The 19212-nt window shown below is 35.4% G+C and overlaps 1 protein-coding gene across 3 annotated transcripts in view; it reads left to right on the top strand.

Moving 5' to 3' along the window:
- Window positions 1-19212, top strand: part of LOC138694817 (G-protein coupled receptor Mth2-like) — a 148592-nt gene that overhangs the window by 28907 nt on the left and 100473 nt on the right. For all 3 annotated transcript variants that reach the window (XM_069818913.1, XM_069818914.1, XM_069818916.1), the window contains 3 exons: window positions 4343-4647; window positions 12881-12959; window positions 14600-14754. In XM_069818913.1, the coding sequence (XP_069675014.1) occupies window positions 4343-4647; window positions 12881-12959; window positions 14600-14754 (539 nt within the window). The remainder of the gene's footprint in view (window positions 1-4342; window positions 4648-12880; window positions 12960-14599; window positions 14755-19212) is intronic.

The following is a 19212-nucleotide window of genomic DNA, read 5'->3' as shown; positions in this document are numbered from 1 at the left end:
TACAAATCTGGAGACATAAAAGATTGGACACGTTCTTGAACAAGTGTCAAACACCACTTTTACAACTTAAGCTAAAAGGTTGGTTATTTCGTGATAACCTTGGTTATTTCGTGATATTACATTGATAATTTCGTGAGAGGTAGAAGAGTTGTGGAAAAATTCATTAAAGTCAAATGAAATTCTCATTTATTTTTACGAGACTTCAAACATAGTAATTCCGTCTAATATTCATAGCAAGAAAACATAGAAATACATATCAACACATAATAAGAACGAAATCAAAGTAAAAATTGAAATTGAAAAGGGATCTTCTGTGCCCTGAAAGGGTGAACACTTTTATTACGGACTTTACTATAGCCTATATTACTAGGGTAACTCCAAAAGTCTGAGTCACTATTTAGCAGCGTGCACACGGGAGTCATCTTCTAACCTCGTTCCGCGAAGGGATCCTTCAGTTTACCAAAGAGATGGTAATCGCACGGTGCCAGGTCAGGACTGTAAGACGGATGTTTCAGTGCTGTCTATCCGAATTTTCTGATCTGGTCTGTGATCTTATGACTGACATATGGCTGTGCGTTGTCGTGCAATAGCAGAACATCCTGCTTCTCCCGATGTCGTCGAACACGACTCAGTCGAGCTTGAAGTTTCTTGAGAGTTGCCACATACGCGTCAGAATTAATGGTGGTTCCGTGTGGCATGATGTCCACAAGCAAGAGTCCTTCTGAATCGAAAAACACAGTAGCCATAACTTTTTCTGCCGAAGGTGCACTTTTGAATTTCTATTTCTTTGGTGAATTTGCATGATGCCACTCCATGTCTGCCTCTGTCTCCGGTCCAAGATGGTGGAGCCATGTTTCATCTTCTGTCACAATTCTTGCAAGAAAGTCATCTAGCATTTATCATTGGCACTTAGCATGATAACAAATCAAACAGAAGTTACACTGAACCCACTGCGTCCCCCTTTTCTTTTTTGGTATCACATCTTATCTTCAGATTTCTAAAATTCATATTGTAATACAATTTTTAAAATAGTATAAAATGTAACGCTTAATGCTCAACAAAATTTCGCCTCACACAGCTAAGATTTCTATCAGTAAAGCTAAGCCTATATGGCGACTACAGCTGTATCTAAAATTCCAAAAACATTTCCTAAAATTTCATTAAGATATAATAAATCATTATACCAAATATAATATGCTTACCTTTAGTAATAAGTCTGTAATGTAATTACAAACATCCACAAGATTTGTACTCCTGAGAAGTCGACGCTAACTTGCTCTCTCCAAACATAAAAGCTCACTGAAGCAGCTACAAGAGTCACACAAAGTGTAGCTGTATGTTTCTGGAAACCGGACAACATATGGAATCCCTTGGAGGAAATTTGAATCTCGTAACACCATTGGTTAGTTCACGAAAGAGCAAAGAAAAAGTATCACGAAATAACCACTGCCACAGAATTACCAATGTTTATCCTATTTGAATTTAGTTTTTTTTTTAATGTTTTAATTACTTCGCCGCGTTCAGCCCTACGAAAAGAAATTTATTTTTATCCTTATTTTCTACTGTATACATTTCCGTTTTGGATATGTTCATGCTTACCTATGATATCTTGATAATCTTATAACATGTATCATAATGTCGCTCGATGTTTGATTTATAAATTGTCTATTAGAATTTTAGAACACAAGAGGCGTCTACATTGTCACAAATACTGTTCCTCACATTCTTTCTTAAACTCACGTTTCCGAACAGACGTAGATTTTGAGAAAAAAGCAATCTAAATCTAAGCAGGTAACCCGCCACTGATAGATGCTTGTGTACTAGGACATTGCAAAAACTTTTTTCTTAAATTTCCTAAGTGCGCCCCCGCCATGTTATTACAATTATTGAAGCATACTTGTGTACATATTTTCAGGTGTTTAGGTCATATTTTGACCCCCGCCCACCTAAATAATAACTTTTGCTATAAGGTAAAAACTGATTTCCTTTCTCCTTTAGCCTACAAGTTGTAACTAACAATGAGTGAAGCTATGGAAAAGCAGTCATATGAAGGAATGATTTGACCCCTTTTATTCACACCAAATCGCCCAGGACTTAGAAAAGATGATGGAAAAGGTCCAAAAAACGTGGCTCATAGGAAATTTACTACAAGATTTGACACCAAAAGAAGGATCTCAACTGCCTTTCAACGTGGATGTGCTTTGTTTCTTTGTTTTTCTTAATTATGGACCAATGTAGAAAGATAAGAGAGATGAGTCCACACCCGTGGAGTAACGGTCAGCGCGTCTGGCTGCGAAACCAGGTGGCCCGGGTTCGAATCCCGGTCGGGACAAGTTACCTGGTTGAGGTTTTTTTCCGGGGTTTTCCCTCAACCCAATACGAGCAAATGCTGGGTAACTTTCGGACTCATTTCACCGGCATTATCACCTTCATATCATTCAGACGCTAAAATAACCTAGATGTTGATACAGCGTCGTAAAATAACCCAATAAAATAAAAAGAGAGATGATGTTATTAAATATGTTATTTTGAAGATAGAAGAATTTTGGGAACTGTCTTGTATTCCTACGATGCCTATGACAGCTGGACATTCCAAACAAAATCTCAGTAAAAGAGAAAATATAGAAAGACTAGCGGTACTAGTATCTAATATGCAAGAGCTACTTTTAGTCTTACAAATGAATGGGAGCTCTCTGATAACGTGAGATCCCTCGTTTTTGACACTACGGCTTCAAACTCAGGATGGAAAATCAGAGCATGTGTACAGCTCGAAAAATTACTGGACAAAAAATTGTTTATGTTTGCTTGTCGACATCACGTTTTTGAGAGAATCTTGTGTTCAGTTCACAAGACATTGTTTGGTGAAACATCAGGTCCTGAAAATGACAATTTTATTCAATTCAGGGGCTCTATTTGGAAAACTATCAATAGAGAAGAAAATTTTAAGACCATACAAATCAAGGACAGGCCACAAACTCATAATGAAAAATACAATATTCAATCACTTCCACCCCAAATAGAAATAACATTACCTCGTGCTGATTATCGGGAGTGTGCTGAGCTGATGTTAATTCTGGGAGAAACACCTGAACGGGAATACACTGGCTAAAACCTGGAGCAGCTCACAATGCTCAATGGATGCCATCCATTTTGTATCTAGCAAAGATGTTTGCTTTCAGTGCTCAAGCAGGATATGACAAGATCATGATCGATAAATTAGAAGCACTATGCAAATTCAATGCACTCTTCTATGTTGAAAAATGTCTCTCTTCATCCAATGGTGCCGATGCAGTCTACAATGATCTGAAGCTGTGGCATGACTTCATCAAATACTGCAAGCACGATCTTCAAGTTGCTAATGCAGCCATACAAGCCATGGAAAGACACTTGTGGTGTTTAACCAAAGAGTGTGCAGTGTTCTCCCTATTTTCAAACAGAGTTACTGATTCGGAACGCCAGAAAATTTCTCGGACATTATTTCGATTTCTGAGACCCAAAGAATTTGAGAGGGGCATTCCAACATTTCCAATCCTGAACCACAGTACGAAACTCTCATCTCTTATTGGCTCTAAATCGTGGTTCTTGTTTCACAGCATCGGCGCTGAGGTCCAATGGCTTGGAAAATCCGTTAGCCAATGACATCTTGATCCCAATTATCAAGAAGCTCAGGCATACGTAAGGCATGCCAAAGTGGTGAATGATCTGAACGGGCCGTGAAGGTGATTCAAGACTTCTCAACTAGTGTTACCAATGACGAAACTCAAAAACAATACTTATTGCAAGCAGTTGAATATAATCGCAAACAAATTCTCAACTATAAAAAGAGACATTAAAGATGTTAACTGCAGCCTCTAACAAACCTTAAATTCAGTAAATATAGTGATTATTATATAGCTGAGGGCAAGATTTAATTACAGTATTTGTTAAATACTATATATTTTGATTTACATTATTGTATAATGGACTGTATTAAAAGAGAAACATTTAATATTACATTTTCTCATTATTTTACTATAAGAAAAGAATGTCTTATTAGTCAGTCGTATTGGGCGGGGGTCAAGACATCACCAAATTACCTAAAAACTTGGTATGCACTCATATTTTATCAAATGAAACAACATAAAAGGGCTGCATCTCGGAAATTTAATAAAATAATTTTTTCCATATCCTCATGCTATGGCCTATTGTGTACTGGAGTTGTAGGGGAATTGGACGGAACGGAGGGGGTGAAGCAAAGACAGTTTACTGCGTTGCCCCCGCGACGTCACTAATGCTAGTGATCACGATTACATTTTTGCCGATCCCTAATCTATTACAATGATATCGTGCCTACTTTTCCCAGGTACTGCATCACCACACTTACAGTACAGAATGACAGCAATACCGAAAAAGACGTCGCCATAGTTTGTTCACCAGAAGAATATTCTAGTCTCGAGCTGTCTTCAGAGATCAAATTGTACTGCGCCTGTACATTGATATCTGCGGTTTTCCTGCTTTTGACGTTTGCTGTATATGTGCTGGTTCCCGAGCTCAGGGACCTCCAGGGAAATTGCCTCATGTGCACCGTGCTGTGTCTTTGCTTCGCCTACACGTCCGTCGGGATGTTTCTTCTGCAATTAATTTCCTCTGACTACTGTGCATATCAAGGTACGTATGTTGGACTGATCTCTGGTGTAGTAATTTGAAATGTAAGCCCTGTGGTAACTGAGTACTCAGACCTTCAACCTGAGATCTTCCATCGAAAAATCCATGGTGCCATTGTGGGGACTAGTTCACAGTTGGGGTTTCCTTGGAATTCTCCCGTTTCCCCATATTAGACATCTACATCACTTCGTCAACACAGCGAATAGGGATTATAAAGAATGGACACTGAGCGAATTTTCCTGTGTTTTGTTTCTCTGTGCGCAGCGTTTAGTTCCACTTTCAAGCGCTAGAGGTTAGTGTAATCGAGCATACGCTAAGATAATAATTGAGAATAGAACTGAGGCACAGGATCCAAACTTCGCCTACGTTATTGCATAATCCAGTAACGCTTTGCTTCAAATAAATTCAAGTTAACAGCTTTTCCTTATTTCTCAGTGACAAACTAGTTGTGATAATAATATTTTATATTTAAGATATAATAAATTATATTATAAAATAATATAATAAATTATAAAATTAAGTATCGAATTCGTTTAATATTTGTATATAATATAATATAGGTATATGGTTTTACTTCTCGTAAGAGTTTTGTTTTTTCCATTTTCAGCGCTATCAAATCATTACATATTTTAATTGTTGTTGGGGTCAACGTCTCAACTCTCATTATAAAGGAACTCTAAGAGTCTAGACATTACAGTTAATGACGGATTTATTATTTTATGGATCCAATTTATTTTATTTGAAGTTACAGGAGAATGGAGAAAGTTACACAACATAGAACTGCACGCATTGTATTCTTCACCTGACATAATTAGGAACATTAAATCCAGACGTTTGAGATGGGCAGGACATGTAGCACGTATGGGCGAATCCAGAAATGCATATAGAGTATTAGTTGAGAGGCCGGAGGGAAAAAGGCCTTTAGGGAGGCCGAGACGCAGATGGGAAGATAATATTAAAATGGATTTGAGGGAGATGGGATATGATGATAGAGAATGGATTAATCTTGCTCAGGATAGGGACCAATGGCGGGCTTATGTGAGGGCGGCAATGAACCTCCGGGTTCCTTAAAAGCCAGTAAGTAAGTAAGTACATAATGTACCTAGATGTATTAATTATATGTGTTATATTTCCGCTGTGTCGACTGCTAGCTGGTGTGATGTCAGCGCCAACTCTAGGGAGAAAGCAGAATCTCACGCTTTAGCTGGCTTGAAGGTCATTGAAATCAGTCCGGCTACATCAAAGGTACCGACGCGAAGTGTCCATTCTTTATAATCCCTATTCGCTGGTCAACATCTTTACATTCTCTCATCATTCGATATTATTCCATAGTGATGCAAAGAAGGGGGCTGGCCTAGGGACGAGGAAGGTTGCCTGCTCCAAACCTGGGTACACAGCAAACCAGTGTAGTTTGGGAATGCGCCTAGCTTGAGGGTTAACGCAATTTATCTTTGAAGGTCGCAGTGCTGGGTCGTAGTGCCTTCCTCTCGAAATTTCATTCCATTATATTCCAATTTCAAGGGTCCAGCAACAGATTAATTGGACAAATGGAAATAAATAAATAAATTAATAAATTAATAAATAAATAAACAAGTAAATAAATAAATAAGTAAATAAATAAATAATTAAATAAATAAATAAGTAAATAATAAATAAATAAATAAATAAGTAAGTAAATAAATAAATAAGTAAATAAGTAAATAAATAAATAAACAAATAAATAAATGAACAAGTAAATAAACAAATACATAAGTAAATAAGTAATAAATAAATAAATAAATAAGTAAACAAATAAATAAACAAATAAATAAACAAGTAAATAAATAAATAAGAAAATATATATATAGGGTAAATTAGGGTCTGTTGGACAGTCGGGTATGTTGGACACTTTGTACTTTAACGTGTTACCTCGCCACTTGTGGGCACCACATTCTGCTAGAAGTCAATGACGGAAGTAGCCATGAGTGGGACTACTTCCGTCATTGACTTCTAGCAGAATGTGGTGCCCACAAGTGGCGAGGTAACACGTTAAAGTACAGAGTGTCCAACATGCCCGACTCTTTTACCCTATGTATTTTTTTGTTCAATGTGTAGGCACTTGAAGACAAAGTAGCCATTCCCCGTCTTGCACCTCAATATTTTTGTATGATGTAATTTTCTTGCAGCAATGCTGCGCATCTTTTGTTGTGTTCCATGTTCATCTCTTCATTTGCATCACATAATAAGTATACGGGCAAACGTATCGAAACTTTCTATCCTGTGCAGGTGGTTTGCCAAACATTCATGGCCTGTTATCAACCTGAACATCGCAACAGCAGATTTACGTGGTCCTTGCCGGATTATCTCGGATTAGTTGATTATCTTTTGTTTCATCCGAACTTTATTGTTATTGGGCAGATCTGAATTTACTTTTGATTAGTTGTTTTACAGAATAAAATGGATGTCCGTTTTTCGATAGTTGTAAAATTTCAGTCCCTTTTAGCCAAAGAGTAAGCTGTTAAATTTCCTTTATATTACAACGGGAAGATTTCCACTGTAAAGTTTTCTTCCTGAAGTTTAATTACGTAAAGTATGCCTGCTCTTGAATCTGATAGTAACAGCAAAAACAGGTGCAGTCCTTTATATATGTCTCGGTTAGATACCGTTAAAAATATTTTAAAACCTAGAGCACGTGAAATCCATTATATAGGCTACATATCCAATTAGACATTCGTAAATTCGTCTTTATAATCTACGTGCGATACAGTAATGAACTTGTGCAAATCTTTCTAAACATAGCTAATTAAATGTCCCTACAACCGTTTCCCTGAACTCTGTTGTAATGAATAAGAAGCCTGTGCAATCCTTTTTTTTTTTTTTTTTTTTTGTAGGCTACGTCTGACATTATATACATCTGTAGGAATGTCTTTCTAAGCACAGTTTTGAAGCGAAAAATGTATATACAGTTCTTTCTAAACATCTCTCAGTAAAAACCATAAATATGTCTTTCTAATCTCCCTTTTAAAAGGTCAAAATACATCTGCAAACTTATTTGTTCACCTTCATATTAGTTACTGGTATCTATAAAATTACCTTTTTAGGTTCAAAAGCTTTTAAATCATTACCACACACTATTGATTAGACATTCGTAATTATGTCTGTATAAATTCCGTTTTAATGTGTAAAGAGATTTTACATCACAATTCATTATACAGTGTGTTTCAGAAATAAGTACCGAATTTTTTAGGGATGATAGGTTGTGCCTAGGTGATTTTTCCCAATTGTGAGACAAATGTCAGATAATCTCTGGAGAATCCTCGGTCTCATCTCGCCAAATATTATCTCGCTATCACCAATCCCATCGACGCTAAATAACCTCGTAGTTGATATAGCGTCGTTAAATAACCAAGTAAAAATTATTATTATTATTATTATTATTATTATTATTATTATTATTATTATTATTATTATTAGGCCTATTATTATTGGTATTATTATTGTTGTTTTGTTGTTGTTTTACTCCTTTTTATAGATCTCTGTTCAGATATCGGTTAAAATGTATTCCTGGCCACCTTTTTAAAGTGTAAAAGGCATGTCATATCCAATCCTTTCTAAGCCTCTCTGATTATACATAAATAACAATGATTTTCTTAGCTCAGTGTCAAAGCGTAAGAGCATGTACAGCTGTCAAAAGAAAAAGTGGCCGCTCTCCTGAAACAAAGTTCCCTTCGGGTATCTTCGCTACAATTCAGAGACAGGCGACGTTACATGTTGTTGGATCACGTTGCCTGATATCTACAGTTATAATTCTGTGTGTTATTCGATAGCGTAATGGTAGCGTTCAGGTCTCTTATTCATGAGGTCCTGCGTTCGATTACAACCTCGTGCTTTTTATGTTCTTTTTTGTTCCGTTTTTGAGAGAGACAAACTATACATAATGGCTCCTTTCTCTTTTACGATTATTTTAGTAATTAACATCAGGTTCATTAATATATTATGCCATGACTTTATCATTATGATATTGTGGCTGGAAATGGAAAGAAAAAAGATTTTATTCTCAATAAAAATATCTTTCGTAGCATAAACAAAACAAATTTACTGGCGTCGGCCTTAAAACATTCAAACAATTAAGCGTTCAAAAAACAAAACAAAAAGCCACAATTCAATATTTAGTCTATCTTCCTCTTATCTCGATCATCTTGCAGTCGAGTGGGCATGGAATTGACTAGTCTTTGCAGATAGCGACTGTTCTTAGACACGATATTCCAGGCATTCTGAACATACATACATAAGTGTTCTGTCCATGGGCAGGTCTTTCATTGCAAACCCAGCAATCTCCAATCTTTCCTATTTTCTGCCTTCCTCTTAGTCTCCTCATATGATCCACATATCCTAATGTTGTCTATTATTCAGACCCAACCAATTCCTTTTTCTCTTTCTAATCAGTTTCAGCATCATTCTTTCTTCACTCACTTTTTCAAACACAATTTTATTTCTTATTCTGTCTAACCATTCACACGCACCGTTCTTCTTCACATCCACATTTCAAATGCTTCAATTCATTTCTCTTCATTTCGTCGTAATGTCCATGTTCCTTCTCCATACAATACCACACTCCACACAAAGCACTTCACCTGTCTCTTCCTTAGTTCTTTTTCCAGAGGTCCACAGAAGTTCCTTCTTCTTCTATTAAAAGCTTCCTTTGTTCATGTTTGCAGTTTTTCTTGGGAAGAATAGGCCTAAATGCGATAACATCCCGTTGTTTTCCGCACACCACAATCTCTTTCGCATCTTATTAAATTCCAGGGGGCCAAGCGTGGAGATTTTTTATTTTTATTTTATTGGGTTATTTTACGACGCTGTATCAACATCTAGGTTATTTAGCGTCTGAATGATATGAAGGTGATAATGCCGGTGAAATGAGTCCGGGGTCCAGCACCGAAAGTTACCCAGCATTTGCTCCTGTTGGGTTGAGGGAAAACCCCGGAAAAAACCTCAACCAGGTAACTTGCCCCGACCGGGATTCGAACCCGGGCCACCTGGTTTCGCGGCCAGACGCGCAGACCGTTACTCCACAGGTGTGAACGCGTGGAGATGAGTAGAGTGGATTTGACTAATTGGGCCCTCCGGACTTCACCGAAAGTCACGGCAAGGGTTAAATATTAATTCTATCAGGATGTTTGACCCGATCAGAGACCGGAAAATCTCAATTAGCCTTTGCCCCCCGCATCCTGGACTAGCTTCTACGAATCATCAGAAAATCTTAGAGTGTGATTGGGCCAATTTTTCCGAAAATGATTCCACACTTTTGCCCTCGTAGCTCAGCGGACGAACGTCGGAATTTAGATATCAACGTCTCAGGTTCAATTCCTCGTTACTCCTTTTCATTTTATTGTGGTTCGAGATAGTATAATGTAATATTACAAAAAGAAAAACTAATACCAGTATTATGGAACTGGATTTTTCCAAACCTAATATTAAATTTATGTTATTTATATCGCTAAAGAACGATTACAATATAAATAACTTGAATATTATTTATAAAGTATCACTAAAGAACGATAACAGAATATAAATGATAAATATCGGTTTGTTTCATTAATATAAGATATTATATAATACGTATTTAATTATCTAAATAAAATAACCTATTTTACAAAGAAAGATGGTTATTTGTGTTATAATAATTACTTACATAAAATACAGATTATTTATATTGCGAAAGAACAATAACAATATAAATAACTTGAAAATTATTTTATAATGCTAATGAAGGAAAACAAATTATAAATGATAACTTGAATATTATTTATATCGCTAAAGAACGATAACAATATAAAAAACGTGAATATTATTCATATCGGAATTTCACAGATTTATTAGAGATGTATTTAAGAAAATGTAGAAGAATAGTAATTAGTAACAGTGTCCTATTTATTCTTCTTGGAGCCAAATTTGTAACTTTTAAAAGTGTGGTTACTATGTTGAAGTGTATGTGTTTTAATGGATGCTTGATTTGTTATGTATGTGAGTCAGTTATGGTATGCTTGATGTCGTCGCAATGTCGTAATTATAGTTTGATTGTGTTTGTGTGACTATTGTGTATTAATTTATGATGTATGGTACGGAAAGCTGCATATTTGTGTTATAGAAGTGTTACGTATGTGTGTTGTTAATGTTTTTGTATGTTTCAAATTGATAACTGATATTTGTTTTGCAATCGCAATGCCTAATTTACGGATTGTTTATGCTTATCTTTTTGTGTATAAAGCTATAGCCCTAACATACATATGTAAAATAGGGCTAACCCCCATTGGAGATACAATAATAATTATTATTATTCATATCGTTATAAAACGATAATAGAATACAAATGATGACTTGAATTTTATTAATATCTCTAAAGAACGATAACAAAATATAAATAACGTGATATCCATAAAGAACGATAACTGGATATAAATGATAATTTAAATATCATTTACATCGCTAAAGAACGATTAAAAAATAAAATGAAAACTTGAAGAAGGCTCGAACCCACAACCTTTGAATCATTAAACAAGCACTCTACCGCTGGTCTATGAGGCGCAGATATGGAACACTTTCATAGTTCCGGAACTGCTTGTACAAGCACATGCATCGTGTAACATCGCCGCGACCCGAAGTGGACTTTGAAAATATTCGCTGTTCACGAGTGCGGCCACTTTTTTTTTTTTTGACAACTGTACAACGCTTTCTAATATATCATTATACATATGTAAGAATATCTCTGAAAGATCATTTATTGATGTGTAAAAACCATTCAGAATTCTTTTTGTACATTTCTGATTAGATATCCGTAAAATGTTCTTCTGACCTTCGTTTTAAATAATTAAAAAGTAATGCAGTACTTTCTAAATTCTATCTCTGGTTAAGCATCTATAAATATTTCTCAGGTACGTTCGTACCTAGTAATTGATAGAGCTTCATTAAATAGCTATGTAAAAACTACTATTTTTTGTTACCTTCAGTATAAAAAAAATTAAGTTATCTATTTTTTTGAATTCAGGTAAGAATTTGATCGTGCTGACAAACTATTTAACTTACGTGTAATTATGGAAAATTTATTGTAGCCTATTTTATTTGGTATCATATTAAAAACAAACAAATTATGGTTTATTTAACGATGCTTTCAACTGCCGAGGTTATAACAGCGTCGCTGCGCAGGAATCCTTTTACATGCCAGTAAATCTATTGACATCAGCCTGTCGCATTTAAGCGTACTTAAATGCCATCAACCTGAGCCGGGATCGAACCCGCAATCTCGGGCACTGTACTGTACTGACTACGTCACCCAGGCCGACGGCATTATATTAAATACAGAGAAAACTATTAATATTTAAATACTTTTTTCTAAATTATGATGTAAACCTGCTCCAAATGTGATATAGGGACTAAGTAAGATATTTTAGCATTGAAACATTTATTTAATACTTTTATATTTTCCAAAATAAGTTTTATATTTCGGTATTTGTTTTTATATTGTGCTGATCTCTAGTAATTTCTTTAAAAACTCCGTTTTAAAGAGTAAAGAGCATGTGCAAACCTATCGATATATCTCTGTTTAGATGTCAGGATGCTTTCTAAGCTCCGTCTTAAACTGTAAATAACACGCGCAATTTGTCTATATGTATCTCACTACTCTTTTATAAAATGGCTTTGTAAACTCTGTTTTAAAGGTAACCATTGTTCACTGAGATGTTACCATACCTTATTGAAAGAGAGGTTTCTAACATGAATAAATCCACAAGATTTTTTTTTTTTTTACATTTCTGCATGATATCTAGAATAAAGATCTTATATATTATTTTAACACATAAGTTTACCTACTAAAATTTCTAAAGTTAAGGCACTACCGGTACATTAAAATTCGTTAATGCGTAATATATTATATGGTTTGTTGCAGAAAGGGTAGTTGAAGTGCAAGACTGATTTAAGTTTGAACTGAGCACCCAACATATTTTTTCTGGGTCGATCACTGTTTAAACGTTGAAAGACAAATTAGAAAAATATATTTTAGTAAGATAATTAATCTTCCTTTTAGGTAGGCTAATTTCTTCTGTCCTTACTCCCAAACGTTGGTGTAGTTTCAATCGTTATTCGACATTCAGCAAACTGAATGTACTGCAATAAGTTATAAATTATGATATATGCATGCAGAACTTTTAAAACTAATAGAGTACCAGTACCAAGAGAACAATTTTTATGTAATTTTCAGCACTCTTCACTTACTACTGGACGTTATCTTCATTTTTCTGGTTGAACGTCGTTTCATTCAACGTATGGAGAAAAGCAGTGTAAGTATGCATCATTAGTCCTGCTACCTTCTACTGTAATAGAAATGCAGTTGGACTTCTTCATAATTATATTTAATATTAATATAAATTTGGTTACAATAGCAAGAATATGCAAGTCCTGAAGTATCATTTATTTGTTCAAAATAAAGTAATAATTCCCGAAGTATAATTTATTTGTTCACAATAAAAGTAATAATTCCCGAAATATCATTTATTTGTTCAAAATAAAAGTAATAATTCTCTAAGTAAGTAATAATTCCCGAAGTATCATTTATTTGTTCAAAATAAAAATAATAATTATCGATTGTTCAAAATGAAAGTGATAATTCCTGAAGTATAATTTATGTGTTCAAAATAAAAGTAATAATTCACGAAGTATAATTTATTTGTTCACAATAAAAGCAATAATTCCTGAAATATTATTTATTTGTTCAAAATAAAATTAATAATTATCGATTGTTCACAATAAAAGTAATAATTCCCGAAATATCATTTATTTGTTCAAAATAAAGGTAATAATTCCCGAAATATAATTTATTTGTTCACAATAAAAGTAACAATTCCTGAAATATCATTTATTTGTTCACAATAAAAGTAATAATTCCCGAAGTATCATTTATTTGTTCACAATAAAAGTAATAATTCCCGAAGTATCATTTATTTTTTCACAATAAAAGTAATAATTCTCGAAGTATCATTTATTTGTTCACAATAAAAGTAATAATTCTCGAAGTAAGTAATGATTCTCGAAGTTTCATTTATTTATTCAGAATAAAAGTAATAATTGAGCCGTTCAGAGCAAAAGTGGTGTAAGTCAAAATTCGGTAATGAGGTTTAAAGTAAAAATTCTGTAAAATACAGCGCAAAGTAGCAATTAATATGGCCTTCTTGCTATCCACTGACTACTAATAGTTTAAATAAATTGAAAATTAATTGCTACTTTGCGCTGTATTCTACGGAATGTTTACTTTAACCCTCATTACCCATATTTGACTTACACCACTTCTGCTCTGAACGGCTCAATTATCGATTGTTCACAATAAAAGTAATAATTCTCGAAGTATCATTTATTTGTTCACAATAAAAGTAATAATTCACGAAGTATCATTTATTAGTTCAAAATGAAAGTAATAATTCCTGAAGTATCATTTATGTGTTCAAAATATAAGTAATATTTCCCGAAGTATAATTTATTTGTTCAAAATAAAAGTAATAATTTAACTTTTTGTAAGTACTTTAGAGTTAGATTGTGTTAAATTAACTATTTCTATCATGCTCTCCGTATTTATTAATCACTCGCATCAGTGTATGAGTAATAGTGAATTCATTATGATGTCACATTAATTTGCTTCCATTACGTTTTATCATGGCTGGCTGGATTCATAATTTCAGTCATCTACCACTGTAATTTGATCGACACCACCATATTAACAAAAGATTTGATCAGATTTGTCGAATCTCAAGTGCATAAATGTTTCACGTGAAAATAACATTAACATTTACGGGAGCTAAGTTTCTTAATGGGTGGGAACATTATGGCACAAAATTATATAAACGACATTAAGTTAGCAATTATAGGCCTATTTGACATTAAACATACGGTATTAGAGATTAGGTAAACACCTTTAAATTTCTTACAGATTTCGTAGATTTCCTGTGTCGGATAAACACTTGCTGATAATCTATAACTGCTTCGCCTGGGGTGTGCCTCTGATATTCTTGATAGTAGCCACAGTGATGCATCATCTGCCCAGTGAAGAAGAAGAAGAACTCGAAAGTTCATGCTGGTTCGATGGTAAGTAAAATTTAAACACATAGAAATTCAGAATCTAGAGTAGGAAATAATGTTGTTTCTAACGGTATGTCGAATGTTTCTCAAAATAGAATACAAACAGGGGTGTAGTCGTGCCAGGGCGATGTTTTTTTCTACAACCTGGGAGGGCCCCGCTTCTTTATTTTTGCTTTTTAAAATAATAATTGTCTTATTTGCTTCTTATTCAACGTTGTATTTTATAAGTATGGATTAGAAGTAAATAGCAGCGGAACTACTACTACTGCTACTGCTGCTGCTTTTTCATACAGCAGAAGGACAGTATTTTACACATACCAATTTTCATTATTTTACAAGATACAATAATGGAGGAAAAAAATGTTGAATATTTCCAAAATTTTTACTGCTGTAAGCTGTACCTAACCCTTTAATATGAGCCATTTTACACAAAATTAATATGTAAAAAAACACACACACAGACACAGACATACTTGATTAAACTAAACTCAACAACGCAGCGCTTTCAGAGAACACCAATATAGCGCGACGTAATATTGTGACGGAAGACTAGGCTCGTTTCGTACGAAGATATAGCGAATCGATAAGGGGGTATCGATACATTACATCTCCCCAGTCTCCTCTAAAGCTTGCAAGTCAAGGTCGTAGCCATGCCTTTAGAGTCTTTTGCCACAAGCCTCGCGGCTGGCACTGCTCTTTCCACAAGGGCGCCCACAGGGGGTTGCTACCACTGAAATTTTTATTTTTTTTTTTTACGCGTTTTTGTTATTTTTCTCTTCGTGTACGATAGGCTACAAGTTTTCTCAAATCCTCGGTAAACAGTTCAACAAAAACGAGTGCTTTAAACTATGAATGCGTGCGCAGGGTAATTTATATTTCAGAACTGGCAATTTTTCATGTTCAATTTTCTCTCTCCTCATCCATCCATTTCCTATAATTTTCTAACCATCTAACCATCACTGAGATTGATTCTGCGAGCGCCCTTGTCTCTCCATACTGGAATGACTGCCAACTGTGAACTTTATATAACATGGAAGGATCGAAATGTAGCCAAGTGTTACGATACATCGTTATTACGAACTAATATGCCTATTGTTAATAGGAATAGGCGTCTTAAGAACTTCGTCACTGGTGCAACTGAACTGCGTCTTGAGCTAAATTTATTTACCTTTTGACATTGGACACAATTCAATAAACATCTGGTATAAATTTATTTATATATTTTTTTTATTGGGTCATTTTACGACGCTGTATCAACATCTTGGTTATTTAGCGTCTGAATGAGATGAAGGTGATAATGCCGGTGAAATGAGTCCGGGGTCCAGCACCTAAAGTTACCCAGCATTTGCTCGCATTGGGTTGAGGGAAAACCCCGGAAAAAACCTCAACCAGGTAACTTGCCCCGACCGGGAATCGAACCCGGGCTACCTGGTTTCGCAGCCAGACGCGCTGACCGTTACTCCACAGGTGTGGACCTTTATATATATATATATTATTCAATGCAGTGACACTTGACTAGAGTCATTGGCCGTACAATGGCGATAAAAACTAAAAGGAAAGAAAACGAAATAAAGTGAACAATGTCCAAGTGAAACTGTGAAGGAGTAGATGTCAGCACTGCTGCATTCTTTCTCTGGCCTCCCAGTACCTATCCACAAAGCTGACAGATGAAAGAGCTGGACAAGTCTTAATGTGGTTTGAGTCCATGGTGTCGTAACATCCACAGAGCATGCAGTGGGGGCTGGATAATACACCAGGCGGTGGAGGTGATTAGCCAGGCAGTCATGACCTACTGCGGCGTCCACACCTGTGGAGTAACGGTCAGCGCGTCTGGCCGCGAAACCAGGTGGCCCGGGTTCGAGTCCCGGTCGAGGCAAGTTACCTGGTTGAGGTTTTTTCCGGGGTTTTCCCTCAACCCAATACGAGCAAATGCTGGGTAACTTTCGGTGCTGGACCCCGGATTCACTTCACTGGCATTATCACCTTCATTTCATTCAAACGCTAAATAACCTAGATGTTGATACAGCGTCATAAAATAACCCTACTGCGGTGCGGAACGTCGCAACAGCTTCTCTTCTGGGCCATTCGGGGAGAGTGGAGTTTAGTGCGTCCTTCCAGTGTTTATCTTTAATTTGGTCCTCCAAAAATTTATTAATATAATATTTATGTACTAACTATCGTTAGTATAATAATAATGAAACGCTAAATATTTTAAATGTCACCTAAAAGGATTGAAGTGAAACTTTATGAAGCTATAATAGCTGTAGATTTCTTTTCGTTTCACCACAGGCGGAGATACGGACGGGCGTAGGGGGGTGCATCCCCCCCAGATCAGAGTGATAGTGATAGGTAGTACACTGATCGTGATCATAATAAAGTCACTATGATATTCTTATACTAGTGTATTAGGGTGACCAGACGTCCTCTTTTGTCCAGACATGTCCTCCTTTTTAGGCTTTTGTCCGGGGTCCGGGCGGATTTAAAAAAATCAAGAAATGTCCTCCTTTTCGTAACCTGTATGCCTGATGTTTTGAAATAATCTGATTTGACGCCTTTTTCAAGTAATTTGCATGTAGGTGGCAGCAGCATCGATGAAATATACTCTTTGCCAACGATCATATCATAACTCTCTTTACTACATCTATACTAAAAGCCAGGTTATGAACCGACGAAACAGGAAGTAGTTGGATGGGCGAGAGGAAAGTGCGGGTTAGAGGGGTAGCCTGTGCAATGATGACACGTTGAGTGTGGGGGATGGAGGGGAGAACGAGAACGGAGCTTTTCATTGGACCTCGCGTGAAAATGTCGTCTGCTAACGAAAATCTGGCAACGGAATCACGGAGACAGTGTAGCCAGTTTATTTGCAGTACCACGTGCATTACGAGTCGCATTTCGTACCAGCGTCATTAGCTCGTGCTTTCTTAAAAACACTAATTTTAATTACTATTATTGTGGATAGTGTTACCGAGAACTATATACAGAAGTTATTTTAAACATATCGGTGACAAACGCTGAACATGCTTTGAATCTCGCGCCACTATGTGGCAACAGAGCTCAGAAAGAGACCAACAGAACGTTGCTTCCGGTTTAGTCGGTTCATAACCTGGCTTTTAGTATAAATATATATATTCTGTCCTCTTTAATAATTAAAGTTCCCTTGACTGTCATATGTACTCGCAGCTAACTGTAAAATAATAATAATAATAATAATAATAATAATAATAATAATAATAATAATAATAATAATAATAATAATTATTATTATTATTATTATTATTATTATTATTATTATTAAGTTTTATTATAATTATTTTGTAATGAAAGAGATATTAACATACTCTTAAGTATGATATAAGCCTAAATCTGTACTGTAAATATTTTTAATAAAATAGGTATTGACGTACGGTAATTTAAAGTATAATATAGGCCTAAGCCTAAATCTAAGTACATATTTTCTGTCCTCTTTTTTTTTTAACAATGTCCTCCTTTTTTAAGCTTTGTGTCCTCTTTTTTATCGATTTGAATCTGGTCATCCTATATATTATGTAGTCTTCTAGGCATCTGGGCATACTACTGAACATTTTTCACTCTCTTCGATTTCACTTTGTAACTCGACATTGCTGTTTAGCGAACTCTAATCCAACATATTAACACACAAATGATTACTCCTTTGTTGTTTTTCTGGCGGTTGTGAAAAGTAATCGGGTGTGGAACGTTTATCAGACATGACGCATGCATCAACTATAAATGTTATTTCGCTCTATACGGCAGTATTAATATGTAAGTTAACAAATCACTCACATAGCCTATTTGTAATTTTATTATAATTTAGTATAAATACAAGTACAGTTTAGTATTCTGTTAACATGCGACTGCAAACTCCACCGTCGAAAATACGACGAAAATTTTTTGGTAACGACCGCTAGATGGAAGTACAATAATTGCACCATAAATTCCATAAGGATTATAACGTGACTTGTTTTTGCAGTCGCTAGATGAGAGGATAGTGAAATTGATAAACGTGGTTGTCTTGAAAGTCCATTAGGCTGATCAATCTGTTATATGTGATCAGGTCTGTTACTCAAGGCAGTATTTTGAATATTTTAATTAAAAGAAAAATATTGTAAGCTAAGAAATAATAAAATATTCTCCACTGTAAAAATAGTAAGGAAACGGCGTATACCCGCGTCCTCCTCCGCCCCCACTATAGCCAAGGTAAGACAAGAAATGTAATTTCTGAAGGGATATCCTGAACTAGCACCAACACATAGCGCGCGTGTACATTGAGGGATGCGCTTTACGTGTGCATTTGTTTACCGGTATATAAACATTGAGGATTTACGTAGTGTATTAGTATATTAAATACTCTTAAAAACAACTCAAAATGTCAAATTTTTGTTGTGTTCCTGGCTATATGTAAAAACCAGGGAAAGCCTTTTGTCTTCATTCAGGTCCCGAAATATT

Source organism: Periplaneta americana, chromosome 2, assembly GCF_040183065.1.
Source record: "Periplaneta americana isolate PAMFEO1 chromosome 2, P.americana_PAMFEO1_priV1, whole genome shotgun sequence".
Classification (NCBI taxonomy): Eukaryota; Metazoa; Arthropoda; class Insecta; order Blattodea; family Blattidae; genus Periplaneta; species Periplaneta americana.
This window is presented reverse-complemented; position numbering and strand designations above follow the sequence as displayed.